The sequence below is a fragment of the Rhagoletis zephyria genome, unplaced genomic scaffold, assembly GCF_001687245.7.
Source record: "Rhagoletis zephyria isolate East Lansing unplaced genomic scaffold, Rhagoletis_zephyria_1.1 Rzeph_scaffold_00092, whole genome shotgun sequence".
Taxonomy (NCBI): Eukaryota; Metazoa; Arthropoda; class Insecta; order Diptera; family Tephritidae; genus Rhagoletis; species Rhagoletis zephyria.
The window spans coordinates 129493-153295 of record NW_016157176.1 but is presented as its reverse complement, the minus strand read 5'-3'; the positions used below and the strand labels follow the sequence as shown (position 1 = coordinate 153295).

General features: G+C 34.6%; 1 protein-coding gene across 8 annotated transcripts in view; it reads left to right on the top strand.

The window, feature by feature from the left end:
* Positions 1–23803, top strand: part of ctrip (E3 ubiquitin-protein ligase ctrip) — a 65266-nt gene that overhangs the window by 7987 nt on the left and 33476 nt on the right. For 7 of the 8 annotated variants that reach the window (XM_017631121.1, XM_017631131.1, XM_017631124.1 and 4 more), the window contains exons 2-3: positions 18156–19175; positions 21865–23481. In XM_017631121.1, coding sequence (XP_017486610.1) covers positions 18476–19175; positions 21865–23481 — 2317 coding nt within the window. In that variant the 5' untranslated portion in view covers positions 18156–18475. The remainder of the gene's footprint in view (positions 1–18155; positions 19176–21864; positions 23482–23803) is intronic. The other variant, XM_017631106.1, reaches the window with a different exon arrangement.

Genomic DNA, 23803 nt, shown 5'->3' with positions numbered 1-23803 from the left:
GCACGCATATTTTTAACGCTGACTGTATATTTATAAACATATTTTTGTAAAAAGTTACATATGCACATATTCTGTATACTTATGGTTAAGTGGGTTTCACATTTATCAAGCGAGTGACATGCATTCGATGCGTTGTTTGTGTTTGGCTTTGCATCGCAACTCATTTTGCTTACTTTTAGGTTAGGGTAGCTTTTTATTCTTTACTTTGGGGGTAGTTTCTCTTGTGAATATCGAAATGTTTGCATGTTTGCAACGGTATAGGAAGCATGAAGTACTCATATGATGGTGCCTGAAGTAAAGTTGGTATATTATTATTAAAACGAACAGACGTCATTAGGAGTGGTTTATGAGTTTTTTATGTTTACTCCTTTCTCGTTCTTGTATTTTTTAAACTTGTGCAAGTTCATGTTACTTTTTGAGGTTAGGGGCATTAATTGTGAAGTAAAACTACATAAAAACTCACATTAGAATTGCACAAAATTGGTAATTTCTTGAAGAAATATAGGGCTTTGTTATCTCAGAAAAAGTTGTTTCTAGAAACTTAAAACATTTCGATTATGCAAATTTAAATATAAATTTATTTAATTATCTTCGCTATAACGCATGAACAGAATTTTCAAACCTGCACATTATTATACTAAAAAAAGTGAGAAAGTCTAAGTTCGGGCGGAGCCGAACATTAAATACCCGGCGCAAGAATTAAATATATGTTTTGCACCTTTCCTCAAGCTACCGCTACATAGTGTATCAATTTTGAGTAAGTTAGCGTCCTTAAATTTCGAAATATTGAAATTTCAAGCATTTCTGAAATTTATTGTTATATGAAAAGCGGCCGTAATTTTAGGCCGATTTCAATAATTTTCAACGCTTCGCTTTTATGTGGCAAGCACAATAACCATACCAAGTTTGGTACAAATTGGTAGAACGGTTACCGAGATACATATATGTGATCATAAGTGGGCGGTGCCACGCCCGTTTTCCAAAATTTTATCATAAACGTATTTCTTGGTAAAGAATTGTTCCAAGCGTCAATTTTGAATAAATTAGCTTTAATATTTACTGATTTATCGAAGATTTCATATTTCTCTAAACTACCCTTATATGGAATGTGGGCGTGGTTATTGTCTGATTTTGAAAATTTTCGGCCATTTGGTATGCTGTACCAAAGCCAACAACTGTGCCAAGTTTGGAAGAAATCGGTGCAGCGGTTGCCAAGATATACACATGTAACCATAAGTTACAGTGGGGGGACCAATAAAAAATCTTTAATCATAAAAAATGGTTAAATAAACAATTGGATATTAATACTGGAAGTCGCCTGAAGAAAACCCGCTCGAAAAATATTGATTTTCAAGAGTTTTATACCATTTCTACGAAAAATTGTATTTTCTCCATATAAAATACATGGAGAACTTTGAGCGCTTTGAGCACTCCCTAAATATTTTTTGATTTCAAAATAAAAAGATAGGGGTATATTTTTTTCGATATAGATCAGTCCTAGGGTGTGCCGGCATTAAAACTCCGACTTTATTTTTTTTGGACCACCTTAATGTACATACATAATAATAATAATAGATTGGCGCTAACACATATGATAGTGTTTGGCCGAGCTNGCACCTTTCCTCAAGCTACCGCTACATAGTGTATCAATTTTGAGTAAGTTAGCGTCCTTAAATTTCGAAATATTGAAATTTCAAGCATTTCTGAAATTTATTGTTATATGAAAAGCGGCCGTAATTTTAGGCCGATTTCAATAATTTTCAACGCTTCGCTTTTATGTGGCAAGCACAATAACCATACCAAGTTTGGTACAAATTGGTAGAACGGTTACCGAGATACATATATGTGATCATAAGTGGGCGGTGCCACGCCCGTTTTCCAAAATTTTATCATAAACGTATTTCTTGGTAAAGAATTGTTCCAAGCGTCAATTTTGAATAAATTAGCTTTAATATTTACTGATTTATCGAAGATTTCATATTTCTCTAAACTACCCTTATATGGAATGTGGGCGTGGTTATTGTCTGATTTTGAAAATTTTCGGCCATTTGGTATGCTGTACCAAAGCCAACAACTGTGCCAAGTTTGGAAGAAATCGGTGCAGCGGTTGCCAAGATATACACATGTAACCATAAGTTACAGTGGGGGGACCAATAAAAAATCTTTAATCATAAAAAATGGTTAAATAAACAATTGGATATTAATACTGGAAGTCGCCTGAAGAAAACCCGCTCGAAAAATATTGATTTTCAAGAGTTTTATACCATTTCTACGAAAAATTGTATTTTCTCCATATAAAATACATGGAGAACTTTGAGCGCTTTGAGCACTCCCTAAATATTTTTTGATTTCAAAATAAAAAGATAGGGGTATATTTTTTTCGATATAGATCAGTCCTAGGGTGTGCCGGCATTAAAACTCCGACTTTATTTTTTTTGGACCACCTTAATGTACATACATAATAATAATAATAGATTGGCGCTAACACATATGATAGTGTTTGGCCGAGCTTCTCCTCCGACTTGTGGCGTGCGCCTTGATGTTGTCACACAAAGCGGAGGGACCTACAGTTTTACGCCGACTCCGAACGGCGATTGTATTTTTATGAGAAGCTGTTTTTCATGGCAGAAATACACTCGGAAGTTTGCCATTGCCTGCCGAGGGACGACCGCCGTTAAGAAAAAACCTTTTTTCTATAACTGTATACATACTAACAATTTTGCTTAAATTCTTAATAAAATTTTGTTAAATTTCACAAATTTTTCTGAAAAGGTTGAAATTTGTACTCGTATGGTTTTTGTTAGATTATGAGCTGTATTTTTAAACAAATAAAGGAAAAATTGTAAAAAAAAACCGGTCCAAATATCGTGTCCCTATCATTCTTCACATGACTATAGGTGGTAAACAGTATCAGCTCTCACCACTCGGTAATAGCGGATACCAAGCTCACTTGCTTTGTGTGCTTACTAGTTGCTTCGTTTATGTTTCTTTCACAATAGACAAAAGCTGGCCATTTTGATCGATGTTGTCATCGAACATGCTTCATATCCGCATTAATTTGGATAATTAATTCTAGGGCTTAATCCCCATCAACTGGAGTTCATTTCCGAGGAAAGTCCGAATTAACGCTGCCGTTTGTCTACGCTTTTAGACGCCCATAGTGCCACCTGTAACATGTCAGTGCGCCTAAATGCACGCTCTACCTATAATTATAATTAATGTGACCCAGTTATTAATTCAGCTCCCAAAAAATTACCGCCTAGTTAGTTAATTTAAAATCATAATGGGTCCACTTCACGTAGCATGAAAGTTAAAACTAATTTTTTTTTCGAATCTCTTACCTGTTCATACAAACGCGTACATTCATATCCACTCATCAAATAGCACTTCAATTGATTATTGATTTGTATCAAGTTTTTAGTTCATTTCGTAATGAAGCATCCTTTCTGCAGTTTCGCTCCCTGGTTCGTTTCCTTCTTTTATTGACGCTTAATTGCTGCATAAAACTCTGTACAAACGACAATGATATTGACGTAATTGTGCCTGTATAGTATGCAACCATAGAAAATATTTGCTTGCAATTGATTGTTGTTTATTAGTAAAACGTTAAATAAACTGAATTCGCCACATTGAGTTGAGAAAATTTTCAAATATTCACATGTGTTCTGTGTGTTTTTGTTGTTAATTTATTTGAAATAGTGGCAATAGTGTGCGGTTATTTCTTTGCTGCTGTATTATACATACATACCCTGTGGGGAAAATCTCTAGTTCTGAACTGGTGCGCTTCTAGTACATTTAGACCCAGTACTGGTTCGCGATAAATCTCTTTTGCATGCAAGCAACTGGCGAATTTAACATGGCGATGTCCTAGGCAGCATTCCTTTTACGATAGTTCCGAACTAGGCCTAAATTCTATAGTTCCGAACCAGTTCTAAAATCGACAAACGAAAGAAAAAAGTATCATGATTTTTCAATCTTTTTGGTTCTTCCGTGTGTGCGATTTTAAGTTATTTTGGAAGAAATGTGTTTTCAATTTGAAATTAAATTTGTTTGAATGATTGTAAGAAATGTACGTTTACATACCTTTAGCTGTAGCTGAGTTTGCAGAGGTGCTCGCTGTTATTTCTTAGATTCCAGGCGGTCCCAAGATGTTGAAATATTAACACAAATTTTAGTTTTGTATTACCAAGCTATGAAAAAGCATCTGTGAAGCACAGAATAGAAGCGTATTGGAACGAAAAAGCCGCCGAACACATATCTGTGTAAAGTAAACAAGCCCCCCGCTGCATCCCTTATTCGATAGTTCCGAACTAGTTCTAAATTCGACAAATAAGATCTAGTTCGTTCTGCATCCCTTTTTCTATAGTTCCGAACCATTTCTAAATTCGTCACTTTAGATATAGATTTCTAGTGAAAAAATCTGAAAAAATTGGTTGTTTAAAAGTGCCACTTTTCGCCGATTTTGGACTGGTGGGGATCTAGTTCCTATCGGACTAGTTCCTTTTTGGCGATAAAGATCTAGTACGGAACTAGAAATTTGATTCACTAGTCCGCGGTTTCCCTGCAGGGTATGTACATATACATACATACATATATGTGACTGTGATATCTAGTACTTATATACTACTAGCACTGTACACACTATATGTATATTCATTATTCATGTTTGCCGTTGAGAAATCGCGTACGTGTTCCATTTTAATGGCCTTGAACTCATTTTCTTGCCCACTTTTTGACGGCAGTCAGCATTTTGTGCTCAAACATTTATACTTATGCATATGTGTATCTATATGTATGTTTGTAGTTATAAAAAAATATTAAACAAACAAAAAATAAAACTACAACACGTCACGGCAGTAATGAGCGTAAAAAGCGAGGTCGCATGACGATACGGTAATTTTTCTATCGATATAAAATAAAAATGCTGCGTGTTTAGAATTTGTTGCTTGCTATCTATACATTTCGTTATTGTAAATTGATAATTCTATTTACATACATACATATATGCAAGTAATAGAAATAAATATTCATTGCAGCTGCAAGTTATTCCCGGTGGGATGCCAAAATTATTTTTAAAATCAGAGATTTTTTACATATCCAAGTGTGTATGCAATACAGCGTCGCAACGCGGGTTCCCCGTTTGGATTTTTAAAAATGTCAAAATGGTGATTTTTTTTAATATGGACAATGTTTTCCATATTAAAACTTTTTTGTTGACTTTTGATAAAATTGTTATCCATGCAATAGCTAAAACCACTCTAATCAAAAAATAAAAAAAAATAGAAAATTCCTTAAAATTGTGGAACATAATTTTTGAGTTTTTGATATGGATTTCTAAAATATTTCGTCGCTCGAATAAAGAAACAGTGTAAATGCCACATACACTATTATTCGATAATTGCACCATTGGATAGACAATCCTTTAATCTATTAGAATAATCTTTAGTTTTCTTAAATATCTCTTTGGCTCACTATTCCCGAAAAACGAAATGGTATTTGTATGGTTTGTAATGGTTTATAAAAACTTCCAATTCGTTTTTCTCAAAACTATACTTTTCATGTTACACTACTTCATTATTCCAGCGACGATTTCTAAATATGCAGATTTATAACCCATGAAACTTTAATATTATAAGGTGCAAGTTTGAAGAATAAAAATTGCGTTGCTTTTTAATATTTTTCGTTTGTTAATAGTATGCGTTTCTTTCATGTAAATGTAAATATTTTATTGAATAAAATGCGCAAGGTCATTTGCAAAACAAAATCTGCACAGCGAAATACCACAAGGAAAAAAAACTTGAAACTCAAATAGATTTTCTAGACTTTAAACTTGCACCTTATACATACATACATACGATTAAAATTTAATGGGTACATATACTGCTCTTGAGAAAAATCTGAAGAAATGTAAATTTCTTTAAGAAATAAATATACGAGCATTTCTTTCTTTTCTTGAGAGGCGTAAACTCAATTAATATATGAATCCGCCTTGTTTAAACTGATTCAAGAATATTTGATAGAAGAAAATTTTTATTCCATTTTTCGAACGTCATTTTCTATGCATTTTTCGAACGTAATTTTCGATGCATTTTTCGTTTTTCTTAAGCTTAACCCATGAAAAAACGAAAAATATATACGGGTGCGATAATGTCAATAGGGAAGAGACGTTTTGGAAAGTTTTGGCCACTTTGTTTAAATTTTTTATTTATTTTTTTTTATGAAAATATAGCTTACTATCTAAAAAAAACTATGTAAATCAAAATTTGAAAACTTTTTGAAAATTTGAATGCTGATAAAAACTTTTAACGATTTAAAAAGATTTTTTAGATTTGTTTTGAGTATGCCCATTCAATTCAATGTGCAAGCTTCAAGTAGCTTGGACTTACTGTTAATATTTGGCATTTTTTTTGTTTGCGCATTTTCTTCCATACAAAGTATGTTAGACAATTTTTTTGTATGAAGAAAATGAGCAATACCTTCTACAAAAAATATTTACCAAAAATCAACGGTAAGTCCAAGCTACTTAAAATTTCCACTTTGAATTGAATGGGCTACAAAACTGCATACCCGGAATGTTTCTAAGAAATCGAATTAAAATGCTAAAAATTTGGATTAAACTTTGTCGAACTTGGCTAATTTTTTTACAACGTTTGAAACGTTTGGCTTGTATGGTCCTTGTTAAATAACGAGCTACACTTTCATAAAAAATAATAAACATTTGAGGGATTCACAACGGATCTTTAGAGAACTTGAAACCACAACCAGCTATTTTTTAACACTACGAAAGTTCGTAATATGACTTTGATGGTACTTTGCGAACCCCCTTAAAATGTTTTTTAGGCGTTTAAAGTTTACGGCATACAACAATACGACACTTACGACATCGTGGTGAATACCCCAATTAAATAATGTTAAGATGTCTCTTCCCTATTTATATATTTGCCACTGTATCTACAGCTTATATTTTTCATATCCATGCATTTTTTGAGGGAATTAGTATTTCACTTAACCGGAATTAGAATTGTTTCATAAAAAAAAAAAATATAAAAAAACCCTAAAAAAACAAAATAAAACATATCCAAATATGATAGAAAGTAAGGATGCTGGCTATGTTTACGGCTCCCTTATATTCCATGTTCCTTGCGATAACGAATGTGCTGCAACGTTCATAAGAAAAATTGTTTTTGAGTCAGAGTACCGGGGGACTCTTTTTAAATTAATAAAGAAAACACTGAAAATCGGGCCATTATCGGTACAAATATAAAAAATCGAAGCACTTATACGCCCCGACTTTTAAAAAATATTCAGCAGGAAAATTTGCTCAAAATCGGTACTGTCCCGCAAAAATCGGGAATGGTCACCGTACATATAGTGGTAGTGAAATTAGGGCGTTCTTGGACCATTTGCTGAATTAAGGCGTTCTTCACCCAAATTCTGAAAACTTTTCTGAGATAGGGCGTTTTCGAACTGGCAGCCGTCGATATACAGTATGCAAAATCTACTATGGATCAAAATGAATTGTTTGCAACTTATAGTTATTTACTTATTTTTAATGATTTTAATTTAAAATGTAGTTCTATTCATAACAGAACTGCATAAATAGATGTTTCAAAGCTACAAAAAAGTTCACAAAAATTGACTAAAATTCGGAAAATGTCCATCAAAATTTCAAACTTATATTAAAACCATTTAGAAAAGTCGCTAAAAATTACTGTTAATTTTTGAGAATTTTTTTCGCCGAGGTGTAACGCATCAACGAAATTAATTTTTATATGAAGGAAAATGCCGAAAACTCTCGGCAAGGAAGTTCTGAAAAATCAATGGTAATTTTAACAATTTGAAACTTGCACATTATTAGACTAAAATCTAATGGGGAAAAAATGCTACTCAAAAAAGTGCTAAAAAAAAATTAGTGTGAAAAAATTTTGAAATTTGGGTGAAAATTTGTTGAATTTTTTGTAGTTTTAAACTTTGGTTTATATGGGTTTTGTTAGAGAATGAATTGTATTTTAATTGGAAACTCCCAAAAATAAATAAATAAACATGAGTGGCAAACAATATCAACTTGAAATGGGGGTGCTATTGTTTTGGCCAAAACTGTATGTATGTCCGATACTGTGGGCCTGTTCGAGGCACGTAATAAAAGCACAGAACGTGATACTTTAATAATTCGCGCAACACTGCGGTTGTGATTGTAACTCGAACAAGCCCTGTATATCAAAACGGACGGGGTTCACACTTCATGTTTTTGATTTGATTAAAATTTTTAGGGTTGATGCATAAACAAAAATAATAAATAAATATACAATTTGAGCTTGATTAATACATTTTTAAAAACTTTACAGCCAAACACAAAAACAAATCGATCTAACAGTTTTCCAAATATCTTAAGAACGGGGCTAGGAAAAAATTGAAAAAAATCACACATACACACATCAAAATTCTCTATGAAAAGAAATATTTTTTTAATTGTTTTTTCTTGAAAGATTTTTCACATACAAGTTTTTTGGAAAAAATTAGTTTTTGAAAATATGCCATAAAAAAATGAAAAAAATTCACAATGGTAGCTCTGAGTATTGCGCAGTATATAGGTATAGTATCTATTATGGTGTGCACTCTACAAAAATTTGAGTTATGAATTTTTTTGAGTATGCAGTTTTGTAGCCCATTAAACTTTAGTATAACAAAGTGCAAGTTTTAAGCGATTGCAGAACTGACGTTAGTTTTTTTTTAATTTTCTTTGAAAACGGGTTTGCGCATTTTCTTCCATAAAAAAAAGTGCAAAAAACAGTCAGCATAAACAATTTTGAAAATCACTCCAATTTTGCAGTAGCTTAAAACTTGCACTTTTATTATTCTTAAATTTGATGGGCTACATGACTGCGTGCTCTAAAAAATTCCAAAAAAAATGTAAACAATTTTTGAATATGTAATGTCCTCATTTTACTAAACTTCGGGGTAAAAAAAAATCATAACTCAAATTAGTGTAGAGTGCACCCCACAATACTATACTTAAATATTGCGCAATACTCAGAGCTACCATTGTGATTTTTTCATTTTTTTTTGAGATGGCATATTTTCAAAAATTTATTTTTTCATCAAAAAATTTGTAGGTGAAAAATTTTTCAAGAAAAAAAAATTTTTAATCCGTTTTGGTATGGAACGCCCCATATACAGTAATATGAACTTAATGAACTATAAAAACTGCATACCGTCGTCTCAGAAAACGGATGTCGAATGTTACAAAACACTGTTTTGAGAAAATTGACTTTGAAGTTTAAGGTCGAATTAATCCGAAAATGTACGGTAGATTTTTGTAATTTTTGAAGGAGACGTAGTTGGTGTTATTAGTTTTGATTTTCCATATTTTTACATTTAATGTCTCTTAACGTTAATGAGAAAATTGACTTTTCATTCCGTATACATTTGTCGTAAGTAGCGTTTACTCACCACTTTGTTTTGTCCATAGAACATACGACAATACTAAAGTATCTATTTCAACGACGATGGTATAATTTGATGAAAAAACCAGACATATTTATTAAATAATGATTACTTATTAGAAAAAACATAACGAAAACATATTCATGTATTTAATAAAAAAAATCTGTACATCTCTTATGCTGTAAATATGTTACGAACATACGTTTTCTTTATATAAAAACAAAAAACCAATACTTAAATTCAGTCTTTTGTACATTTTTATTTCTTTCATTTCATTGGAGACTCAGTGCAAGCTAAAATTTAAAATTTTAAAATTAGTTACTTAGTTTAATTTGCAATTTTAATTGTGTCGTTATAGTAGAGGATGGTCCTCTCGAATTGTCGTAAGTTCAAAGTTTTGCGATACATACGACAAATGTTTTATGATTAAAAAAGATTACATTTGTATGAGAACTATTCGTATGTGCTACATACGACAAATGTTTTATGATTAAAAAAAAGTACGTTTGTATGGGAATTTGTCGTATATGACGCATTTTCAGCACATACAACAAAAGGCATACCCAATCATTAATATTATGTAACATATGACAAAATACGCACGAAATATCTCAAAAACTAAGGGCGATTAAAAAAATGGATTGCAGAAATCAAAAGAGCATTTCCAACTTAGTAAATCTCTATCAAAAACCCAAATACGTGATTTTGCACATTCGTCATCCGTTTTCTGAGGCGACGATGCGTCGAATTTTTCTAAAAATTCTTAATAAAAAGCTTTTTATAAAACTTTGTTGTATTTTTAAAATTTTTCTACAAAGTTTGAATTTTAGATTTATATTGTTTTTGTTAGATAATGAGCAGCATTTATATAAAAAAAATAAACTTTAAACAAACTAAAGAAAAATAGTCGATGGCCAAAAAGTCGTGTCCCTATTATTTTTCACATGACTGTATGTATGCACACACTTTGTACATTTGATGTATATACATGACTGAGCGTATCGCACTCTGCATTGCATTTGGCAGCTCAGCTCATCTTCACAGAGTGCCAGTGCTGTGCTCGGTGGTTTTTGCTGTTATGCCGTTTTTCCTTGTTCAGAAAAAAATAAGAGCGCTTCATATGTATGTATGTACATACATACATGTATACAGACTTTCGACCCTACTCAGAGGCACTTGGCTGTTGAGGAGCTGCCTACCTTGCCTTGGCTACCCGTCTGACAACTTGCCTAGAGGTAAAGCCAAATCGCCAATCGTTATGGCTAGTGGGCAAAAGGGCATACTTGCTCTACGGTTGAACTTGCTGCGAATATGCTGTTACGTATGTATGTACATAAGACTCGTTAAACTTGTTTTTTCGCTGCGTGGCCGAAAATGAAAATCACGAATTTATGTTGCTTTGCAACTTTTGACTTTTAACTTCTACATAACGCACATGTACACACAAACATATGTGGTAGATGTTATTATTCTTACCTTGATTGCTTGCCCGTTTTATGTATTTGTTTATTTCTTATAAAAAATATTATAATGACGTCATGTGCGTAATTTTTAAGGGTTTATTTAGCCTCTCAAAATTTAGCAAAGTCTTATATAAAAAACGTATATACAAGGAATGTCGATATTGTATGCATATACATACATACATATGTACGAATGTGCATTTGAACACTTTTTGTAGCTTTCAAACACAAAGCATACATACATACAAAAAAAAATCCGCTCGCGTCTTATATACACATACTTATCATTTTACGAAGCAATACAAGCATTTGTGGTTGTTGTATTTGTTGTAGTGCTAAACTTGTTCACTGCGTTTGTCGTCTTGACTTTTACGACGAAAGCGATAAGCAAAGCAGATATCGAAAAACAAAATATAAACAAACTCGAAACAGCTGATTTCGTTTACTGCATGCCTGCCTATATAAATACATATGTACATACACATATACATATGTATATTTTGGGTTGTGTGAGTTTAGCACGTATGTATACCCAGCAAACATTTGGTAGTCATAAATGAGTTTAACGAGTCCTATTTCCAAGAATGATAGAATACAAGATTGCGCCAATCGAGCTGAGAGTAACTGGCCGTGACGTCAATAAATACCAGAATGAGAGAGCAAGACGAACTCGACAAGAAAAAGAGGAAGCATCGAACAAAAGGCAGTATTGCCAAGTTTTCAATTTGAAAAAGCACCAAATATTTATTGGTGTATTTTATGGACTTTATATGCATACATAATTATATTGTAAGGATGCCGATTCAAATTAATAAAAATCAATGTTTCTTGCACGACGGTCGATTTTTTCTGGCTTGATTGAAGGTGCTGCCACATATTTTGTTGTCGCTTATGATTGTGCCATGATTTTATTAAAATTTTTGTGAAGTTGCTTACCACGCTTATGATTGCTATAAATTTTGCTTCCATTTTTTTAAGATTTTATAATTTGGTGTCTTCAAACTAAAAACAAAAGCACCAAAAACGCACCAAGCACCAAACTCAAAAATGTTCGGGTTTTGAATACCCACTAAATTTGGTGCGAAAAGCATTAAGTTGGCAACAGTGAATGTAAACAAAAGTATTTTATGACGTCAGCGATTGGGTGGATGCTGTCAAATCGACGATGATAGGGTTAGCGGTCCGCGAATGGCGCGACCTATATTTTCTGGATCGTGTCGTATTTCGGGGCCTTTACGTTCATAATGAGCTTATTTAAGAGTCCGATCTGGAAGTGTTTGCCTTCCTACGAATGACTCTTATTGGCCTCATATACGACTCATTTTGGACTCTTTTTAAAAAAATTTTTGGCTTCGTATATAATCATTTCCGACTCTTTTTGGGGTTCTTTTTGCGGGCTCATAAATGACTACATTCGGACTCGGCATAAGGCATATGGCATAAAGTGCTAGCTCATAACTTGGATCATATATGAATCGTAAAAGATTTATTTAAGTCACACATTTTTCGTTTTTGAAACTCATATTTCATACCCACCTTGGGCTCACTTTCGGACTCGTATATTCTGAGCGCTCAGAATATGTTTGTGGCGGGGTATCTATTATTTTTCGTTGATTTTTTTTCTTTTGTTGATTCGTTTCTTTTGTTGATTCGTTTCTTTTTGTTTTGTTGACTAGCAGCAACTTCTCAGCTACTAAAAGTTGTCGCTTATAGCCAGCTGGCAGCTGCTGACACTCGGGAAGAGTACGGCATCCGAGTACGAGGTGTGCTGATAAAAAATTACTCAATGTACCCCCCAATTTACTACTCTTTCACTCCAGAGGCGCTCTGGCACTCGCTCAACTTATTTAAGTCTCACTCAAATTCTGTACGCTACCAAAGTATATAATAAATGTTATTAAGGTCGTACATTCCCCATCTGACTGTGCAGTGTTTATTTCTGAGTGAGCACTCATTCGATCTACTTATAATTTACACATCCATATATGTATGTATGTACCTGTATATTTCATGGGGATGCAAGAAAATCACTATACCTTATTTCTATTTACATATTTCCTGCTTGAAAATTCTTTGTTTGCTACGCCTCTTATCCCTAAAAAAATTAAAATCTCACACCAACCTACCCTTTAGCGTTTTCCCTTGTTTTCCCTTTGTCTATTTTATTCAACTTTGTCACGGCTCAGCTGTGACTTAGTAGCAGCGGAAACCATTCTCGTTTGATTTTTTACGAAGTGCGTAGTTTTAATTTCGATGATTGCCTACACTTGCAACTTGGCACAATCATTTATCAACATTCCTTCTACTTGCTTGCACTTTTATACTATCATTTACTATAAGCCTGCTGTTGCTTTCTCTGCATTTCTTGCGTTCCCTTTGTGTGAGCGCTTATGCTTTCTTGAGTACAAGTTTGTTCTCCTTATGCTCCTATTTTTATTTTTTCTTTATTTATTTTTTTTATTGAAAACTGCGCCGGAGTTTATTGGACCAGTGGCATATCGTCGTTTAAAGTACAAAACCGCGTATCGTCATTCTGCAAAACCGCGTAACTGACATTGGCTGCCAAAAATTGGATTTGCTCACACAAGCTCTTGGCTCAATCCTTATCCATTCGTCCTGAAATATACTGGCCAGAAATGCGATTGCTTTATAAAAAAGAGAACCGTTTTGAAATATGAGTGTTTTCACGCTCTAGAAAATAATTTCTACAGCTTCACATACGCGGTTTTGCATTTTGTGGATACGCGGTTTTGCATTTTGTTGATACGCGGTTTTGCACTTTAAACGCCGATATCTTTAACTGCGTTGTAGGCTTGGTTTTCTCTTTAGAATTACTATATGTGTGTACATATGTACATACATATACATACATATGTTTGTAGGTATGCATCTTGTGCGTATTGGTTTTTATCTGCGAGTATTAGCTGCAATGATAATGGCAATGGGAGCTGCATATTTCCTGGTGTTAAATACATTCCTTTCTTAATCGATATGTTTGAATGTATGTACACTCCCATGCACTTGATTAAAAAGGCCTGTATGCAGCTCTCAAGAAAAGCAAAAACTCCATATAAAATGACGTACAAGAAATGGCTAAGAAATTTTCTTGAGTCAATTTTCCTTAAGGCAGTACGCAGTTCTTAAGAAATTTACTACGCTTTCTACTACGGTTTTGTGAAAAAAGAGCACAAGGCAACCCAGGCTTGCAACAGAAATATATGCCCGTTCCATTATTTCTTGAGGAAAGAGTGAGGCAACAGGCTGTGAGGTATCAAAAATGTCAAAATTCCTTGGACACACACGCGAAATAATGGCAATTTTTTCTTGACCGTTTTCTTGAGAGCTGCATACAGGGCTATACTCAGTATTGATAGTTCCCCTTTTTTATTTAATATTCATTAAGTTCTTATTAAATATAGCATATTCTTTAACGAAAAACATGTGAATCCGATTTTCAAACTTTATACAAATTTAAATAAGTTAATCGTTTAAAACAAGCTTTCTAAATAGTAACCGAATCGGACCATAAATACGGGCTCTCCGAATATCTGGACTTCTGCGCCACCTACAGGCAAATTTTCTTTTTGCAGTTAGTCCTTTTAATGTGAGTTATATATATGATAAATATAAACTAAATATGTCCTTAGGCGGAGATTTTCGAGATATATTGACCCCGCGCCAGCTACCGGCTAAATTTTTTGTGGAGTTATTTCCTCTCATATAGGTGATATACATTCCAAATATGAACCAAATCGGACTATAAATACAGATTTTTCACATATCTCGACTCCGGCCCCATCTGGTTCAGATCAAAGTTTTGAGTTTCAAGTCTCTAGCTTATCGGGAGGTTGCTTAAAAATTGAATTTACTTAAAGAAACATACATACTTACATCCATACAAAGCAAGTTAAATAAAAGCTTGTAGAAAAATCAACAAAGGCTCTCCCTATTCAAGTGCCTAGCAGTGTGTAAGTTAATAATACTTTTAGAAAAATAATTCATTGCAAATGTACCACAAGTTTGATTAAATACTCTAAAGGGGGCATATATCGTCCCGTTTCTGCTTTAACCTCGTATCTGCAATAGAGGTAATTTAGAGAGTGTAAGAAAAAATGCCTTCTTTCTTCTCCTAGGATACAATAAACGCATTTTTTACTTAATATTTCTGGTTCCACTAAAAATAGTGGTCGGCCGCTGTGGTGTAGTGGTAAGCAGTGCGCGCTTCCACTCCACAATGCCTGGGTTCAAACCCTGGTCAAAGCAACATCGCAAAAATATAGAAAAAAAGGTTTTTTCTTAACAGCGGTCGTCCCTCGGCAGGCAATGGCAAACCTCCGAGTGTATTTCTGCCATGAAAAACAGCTTCTCATAAAAATACAATCGCCGTTCGGAGTCGGCGTAAAACTGTAGGTCCCTCCGCTTTGTTTGTCAACATCAAGGCGCACGCCACAAATCGGAGGAGAAGCTTGGCCAAACACTAACATATGTGTAAGCGCCAATCTATTATTATTATTACTAAAAATAGTGTGACGCTTGAACAACAGTTATAAGAAACGGGACGATATGTATGTATGTATGTATGTAGTTGAACCGCGACAGTCGATAAATGTACAAAATTTGTACTACAAATAAAATTCTCACCACACACCACTCTGAAAGGATATCTTTGAGAAATACTTCCATGGCTTTAGATTCAGTGGAAACTAAAAGAACTCAAAAACTTGACAATCGAAATGTTCTCCAAGGTTGCAGTTTCAATTGAGAATGACGTTTGTTATCAACTTTCAAGTAATTAAAAAAGGGAGCTACTGTTTTACACTGTATTTAGGAAGTTAGCCATATACTCGCAGATTTGCCACTGCTTACTGCGGAGCGACATGAATGTTAGTCGGACTGAAGATCGAGCCTGCTCCTTCCGATTATTGGTAGGCACCTCTAACCATTTGACTAAGACGACATGAAAGAGCTTAGGAAGTACTATGATTTCATTTACCTTTCTTTAGTCATTAGTAGTTTTCCGTTGTAGTTACTGAATACAAAGGTACTTATAATTACTGAATACAATGGCACTTAGTATTAAAACGTAGCATCATTAAATCTATATCTATATATAAAAATGGAATGTCTTTCGTATGACCGCGATGCCTAACCGATTCGATTATGTAAAAAGCGATTTTTTGGAACTTCTGTGTAGAAGGTTTTTCGTTAAAAAATTAAAACTTTTTGTTGTTGCCAAAAATGAAGAAAGCTGAGACGTCACATGTGTCGGCACATTGAAATGAAATATTCCGACTAAAACTTTTATCGCTAGGTGGCGATGTTGTCGGGATATTCCTAAAATCTGCATTTAGTTGCAGGTTTGGCTCATATTTAGAACATATGTAAGCCAATTGAAAATAAATATTTGGACTAAAAACGTACTAGATAGGTGGCATTCTAGCCGAGATATCCCTAGAATTCTTATAAAGATAGATACATATCTACATTGACGGGCAAAACTGTAACATGGTGTAACACTTTATGTCAACCATCGTAATCTTTCCAAGTTTTAACGACATTCATACTTTTGTTGTTTTATTCTTATTGGTACACCTGTACTTCCTCTCTCATAATGATTTGAAGTCAATCTAACAAAAATAATAAAACCAGCAGACAAAACTGTAAATTAGTGCGAATGTTACACGACACAATGTTACTATTAACACAATGGGTACTGTTTTGCTTTTTTTAGTACTTGGATGCGATTTGGCATGTATAATTCGTATCTCTGTAAATATTCTGGAGGTATACCCTCTCATATATCCTTAGTTTGCTTTCACAGCTCATGTTCTCCATTGGTCGGACTTGGATTCTTAGTAAGATGTGCTTTTAGTTGATTTCGCGAATTCTCGATGAGATTCATGTCCGCAGATTGTGGAGGTCATTTCAAATTAGCAAATTTTTGCTTTTGTATCCAGTCTTTGTGAACATGTGCAGTGTGTTTTGGGTGATTTTTCAGCAGAAAATCTAATTTTTTCGACTACATCTTGCAAATTTTGTTGAAATACGCATAATGCGTACTAACGGACCAACAAAATTTTTGAAATACACCCCAAACTATTATTGACCGACCACTGTCATTCCCAGTTTGCCTTACATCATGCGCTTGGACTTAACTTGGGTCTTTGATCCAATACCATGCCCTGTCATCTGATTGAAAGCGATTAATTTAGTCCTGTCGGACCAAATAACCTTCAATTGAAACTTAAATGTGTTTTTTTTTGCATTCTGAAAGGCCTAACATATGTATCCCAAGATGCAACGGTCCGGTTTTCGTGTGACACAGCAAAATGCTGCCACGCTCGCACATGTATTTTGATCAAATTGGCTTTTTTCTTCTTTTATTATGCCTTTGCGCTCAATTTGACTATCATTCGCTTCTGCAAAAGTGGCTGCATCGCTACTTGCTAATAAGTTCACAATATATCGGACCGTAATATTTTTTGACAGACGGCCTTTGTCTTTGGGAACACTTTAGGCTATATTTTTTCTCGGTCTTAACATTTTCATGAGGCAAACTCCACAATTTTTTGCCACTTTTCCTGCCTTTCCGCAGTAAATCTATTATTTACATTTATGGTTCCTGATTAAGCATATTATTTACTGGTGATCTCTTCTTGAAGAAATTACAATACAGAAAAAAGTCAACTGACTTCCAACTGAGTAAAAGATAACTGAAATACCTTAAAGTTGTGACTTAGCCGCTTTGGATGGACAATTTAATATATGTAAGTCCTACTTTATAAGTAAGAATGTGTAAATTCAGCTACCTTAGCAAGACGCCGTGTGTTGGGAAATTTACATGAGGCGATTTTTCACGCAACTTTTAGTTGAAGTAAAAGTCCCGTGTATTCTGTTATTGCTTTTAGGTACAACAGGATGTCAAAATGAAAGAAAATAGGAGAAAATTTTCGCCATTTCGTTTTGTTGACATCTTGAAGTTACACCAGTTCATCTTGGATGACATTCTGCTATACTAGTGTAGGACAAAAATATCCTATCAGCTGTTCAAGTACCACCACCTTCTTGCGTTTACGTGTTGCTTGCTTTTTAAATCAAAAGCATTTGCCATAAAGGGCTTTAATTTTTTATTTTGAGTGTTAAGGAAATTTTTATCATTAAATTAATTGTGTATAAAAAATCGATGCAGCTCAAACCAAAATTAGTTGAATTTACCATATTAATAAAATTATTTTCTACGACTTACAGATTCCTTGAAGCGGCCAAGCAAAACCGAGCAGAGAGAAAGTGACAATTGCTGTAGTCGGAAGCGAAGCTTTAAGAGTGCCGTAAGCTCACGGCAATTTCGGTCAGCAACCTATTTCCCTGTTGTGAATAACATTCCACTCAGAAAAGGGAAAGCAAAAACGTTTAGCCACGACCATAAGCTGAAACACAACCGTCAGTTTATTTTAGTTTTATTTTTACTTTGATATCGTGTAACGGAATTAAATTGGCTATAACACGAAAGGACACAAGTGTTGCGAGGGCATGTTTAGTGTGATCGAAAGAGCGGTTAAGTGTCGTCTATGGCCGAATCCGTTAACAGTCAATCGCTCTCTGCAGTGACGGAGGGGCACGACGACAGCACCACAATAGCGAGTACGGCGCCAGCTACAACCACATCCACAACAGCCGCAGAAGCGGCTTCAACTAAAACGCGTCGCAGCAGACAATTAAAACAGAAGCAACAAACACAAAATTCTCCGCTGCATAAACAAATTAAGCTACATTCTTATAGCAATAAAAATAATAACCAGCAACAACAAACAAACGGCAGTGACGGAAGTTTCGCCAGTGGTAGCAAAAGTAGCTCTAATAAACCTCAACAGCTACAGCAACAGAAATCAGCACACACATCAGCACCAACGTCAAGCAAGTCGTCGGCTGTGGAAATCGTGAGTAGCAGTGGAAAAAAGCGTGCACATAGCAAAAATCGCTCCCCAGCAATTGGCAGTGGTAGTAGTCCCAACACTAGCATCAGCAGGAGTCACTCGAGCAAACGTGCATCGTCCCGTGGAGCTTTGAATAATAGTGGTACTACAACAGAGGCTGCTTCATTCAGTGTCCAGGTTGGAGTCGCACGCAGTGATCGAAAACGCCACCACGATCAGCATCAATTAAAGCGAACAACTTCAGCATTAGCATCTACTTCAGCTTCAGCCACAGTTACAGCTGCTGTCTCAACTACAACCACAACATTAACTTCACAAGAGAGGAAAAATAACGGTAAGCTAGTGGTCTACTAAGGTTTGACAATTGGTTTGGACAAAAAAAGTTACTGTGGAGGTGCAAAAGTGGAAGGCAATCGCAGCCGACGAATGTTTAGGGTTATAAACCCTAGTTGTTCCGTGAAATATAAACATATAGTAATTTTTTATTGGCATAACAAAAAATTAAAAAGTGGGTAAAAGCAACGATAATTTACAAGGCGAACTTAGCACAGTGCATAGGCAACTGGCTGAGTCAGTGGGATCGTCGGTTCGAAGCCTACTGAAAGTAGTCTGATGAGAAAATTTGATGATTTCCGAAATAGCTATCACTTCTACCATTTTTTCAATTATTGTTGCTTTTCCACAATAAGTTTTTCATTAAAAAACGGCCTCGAGCTCGATAAAAAATGTTGAATAAAAAAAATAATAATATTTCACACCCCAGTGTATAAATATACGAATGTACTTAATTACTGTACATAAGTATTGGCCATATCTATAGCACCCCCATTTCAAAGTGATATTGATTGCCACTTATGCTTAATTATTAATTTTTAAGAATTTTCAATTAAAATACAGTTCGTTCTCTAAAGAACCCATATAAACCCAAGTTTCAAACTTTGTAAAAGACTACAAAAAAATGCAACAAATGTTCACCTAAATTTCAAACTTTTTTCTAAGAAGTATTAAAATTTTTTTTGGGTACGCAGTTTTATAGCAAATTCAATTTTAGTCTAATAATGTGCAAGTTTCCAATGGTNTTATATATATTATGGTTAATTATTAATTTTTAAGAATTTTCAATTAAAATACAGTTCGTTCTCTAAAGAACCCATATAAACCCAAGTTTCAAACTTTGTAAAAGACTACAAAAAAATGCAACAAATGTTCACCTAAATTTCAAACTTTTTTCTAAGAAGTATTAAAATTTTTTTTGGGTACGCAGTTTTATAGCAAATTCAATTTTAGTCTAATAATGTGCAAGTTTCCAATGGTTAAAAATTACCGTTGATTTCTTAGAATTTTTTTTGTCGCATTTGCTTTCATATAACGAATAAACACAATTTATTTTTATATGGAAGTAACCCACAACACTTTCGGCGAAAAAAGTTAAAAAATCAACGGTGATTTTTAACCACTTTCAACCTTGCACAATGTTAGACTAAAATTGAATAGGCTACAAAACTGTATATTAAAAAAATTCTTGCACTTCTGAGAAAAAATTGAAAATTAGGTGAACATTTTTGCATTTTTTTGGTAGTCTTTTACAAAGTTCAAATNGCACCCCCATTTCAAAGTGATATTGATTGCCACTTATGCTTAATTATTAATTTTTAAGANGATAAAAAATGTTGAATAAAAAAAATAATAATATTTCACACCCCAGTGTATAAATATACGAATGTACTTAATTACTGTACATAAGTATTGGCCATATCTATAGCACCCCCATTTCAAAGTGATATTGATTGCCACTTATGCTTAATTATTAATTTTTAAGAATTTTCAATTAAAATACAGTTCGTTCTCTAAAGAACCCATATAAACCCAAGTTTCAAACTTTGTAAAAGACTACAAAAAAATGCAACAAATGTTCACCTAAATTTCAAACTTTTTTCTAAGAAGTATTAAAATTTTTTTTGGGTACGCAGTTTTATAGCAAATTCAATTTTAGTCTAATAATGTGCAAGTTTCCAATGGTTAAAAATTACCGTTGATTTCTTAGAATTTTTTTTGTCGCATTTGCTTTCATATAACGAATAAACACAATTTATTTTTATATGGAAGTAACCCACAACACTTTCGGCGAAAAAAGTTAAAAAATCAACGGTGATTTTTAACCACTTTCAACCTTGCACAATGTTAGACTAAAATTGAATAGGCTACAAAACTGTATATTAAAAAAATTCTTGCACTTCTGAGAAAAAATTTAAATTTAGGTGAACATTTTTGCATTTTTTTGGTAGTCTTTTACAAAGTTCAAATCTTGGGTTTATACGGGTTTTGTTAGAGAATTAACTGAATTTTATTTGAAAATTCCTAAAAATAAATAAATAAACATGAGTGCGAAACAATATCACTTTGAAATGGGGGTGCTATTGTATTGGCCAATACTGTNTTTAAATTTAGGTGAACATTTTTGCATTTTTTTGGTAGTCTTTTACAAAGTTCAAATCTTGGGTTTATACGGGTTTTGTTAGAGAATTAACTGAATTTTATTTGAAAATTCCTAAAAATAAATAAATAAACATGAGTGCGAAACAATATCACTTTGAAATGGGGGTGCTATTGTATTGGCCAATACTGTATGTATATTGATTGCATTTCTTAAAAATTTTTAATGGCACATGCCACTCAGTTCTCATGTTTTCCTGTTTGTGCTATCTTCAATTATACCTCTTAAAGATATTTCATGTCATTCTCTATCTCTATCAACTCCAAATAAAACTACAGCTGCAACTTCGTTGAGAAATGATTTAGAATACATTCATTATCGAATTATTAACGGATTTTCAATAACTTCATACTTAGCAGCGAATCGCCATTTCATATTTTAAAATAATTGTGAATGAATTTCACAGTTGTCAAACCCTTTAGACAATTTTAGAATTTTCATCATACCATACATATTTTATACTGTTCTTGTTATTATTTTTTGCTTCGTTTCCGCAAATACTACGCATTGACTATGAATTATCCAATAGATTCAAGTTCGCCACTTAAGAAGCGCCGTTATAATTCTAACTTATCAGCGACCTCATCAACGTCAACACCTATTCCAACAACAACAACTGCGCACTACAACAGTTTCACAACTTCGTCAGGTCTCGATTCGGGATCAACAGAAGCACCAGCTTCCACATCCACAGGTGCCAATCAGGGTGATTGTGTTGCACAGCGCACACGCTCCAAGACACTTACCACTGAAGACGCCCACAATCTTGGTCGCACTACATCCAATCAAAGCTACAGGCATTCATTACCATTTGCATCGGCACCCAAAAGACACGCACGTCGTAGGGGCAGCAGCTTAAACAAAGTCAAAACTGATAATATTAACTTCAACCAGACAGCGACAGCGTCAGCAGCAGCAGTAGAATCAACGTCGGCTGCAGCACCACGCACCAGTTTCAGCGCCAGTAGTAGCAGCGGTAGTAGCAGCAGCAGCAGCAGCAGCGGCAACGGCAACATAAAAAGTAACTTACTTAATTATTTTCGCAAAACACGTAAAATCAGTCACAGTCGTACTGCAGCGCACAGCAAACGAGGAACAGCAACTCTCGACGCAGGTGACAACGCCGCCGATAATAGCAGCGATAACAACCAGCGTCAATATCAACAACAACAGCAGCAAGAAAAGCAAACTCGTAAGCTCAACACAACCGCCACCGCTGAGGGTAGGCAACACAAGGCAAATTCAAAACAGAATAAAAATCTTCAGAGTGGCGCAAACATAGCTACAACTTCATCGTCGTCTGGCACACGTAAAAGTGAATGTGGTAGTGGAGATAAGCGACAACAACAGCACCAGGCTCAACCGTCTCAACAGCACAACACTCGCCGCTTCCTATCAGTCGTAGGAGGTCGCATTAAATTTAACGCGAAATCGACAGCTGCATCAGCTGAGACAACAACAACAACAAATACAAAAGCAAATCCACATTCAAATTCAAATCATAGCGCAGCTTCAACTGCCACAGCCGTAGCAGTTAGCAGCTCAGGCAGTAGTGGACAGTCGGGAAGTCGCACCACTTCAGCAGCCACTGGTAGTGGTGCTTCAGCCAGAGTCGACAGATATTGCAAATATCGCAAGAGCTTACGCAATTATCATCAACTGATATCGTTTTCGAACGACGCAAATACTGCTATCGAAAGCAACAACACAAATACGAACGTAAGCGGCAGTTCGTCTACCGCCAATAACGCCTCCAACGCATCGACCGCATCCAACGCTAATTCAGTTGACGAGAGTGTTTTAAACGGTGGTGGTGTAATAACTGTTGGTGCTATTAACGCCAGCGAGGAGGAAGAAGAAAACTCTGAAGATAACGTTGAGATCTACGACGACGACGGCGACGAAGAAGAAGACGGCGACGATAACGAGGCGGCTGATTTAGAGGACGATTCGATTGTAGCCGAAGGTGACGTCGTTATACGCGGCGACGGTGACGTTGGGGACGACGACGAAGAAGAAGAGGAGGACGTCGACGACGAAGACGACGATATCGACGAAGAGGAGGAAGAAGACGACGACGATATCGTTGAAGAAGAGGAAGAAGACGAAGAACTAGCTACAGAGGATTCTGAGGAAGCTGTTGAAGGTGAGTCTTTCATTCTAGTTTTTATTGTGACAAATGAAATAAAAAGTGTAATAAATGAAAATGAAATGAAAATAGAAAAAAAAAACGAAATGAAACAAAGAAAACGAAACAGAATGCGCAGCAAGCAAAATCTGCTAAGTATTTTATATACCATAAACGGCTTAAATAAATGCAGATTGGCAAAAGTTGTGCTTGTTTCTGTATTTTGCTAAATTGGCTGCTAAAGCACAATCAGTTATATAAAATTACATATGTATATCTACTTGGCACTTGCTGATTTATTTTTAACCTTAAATATAAATGTAGCTGTATTATTTGAATT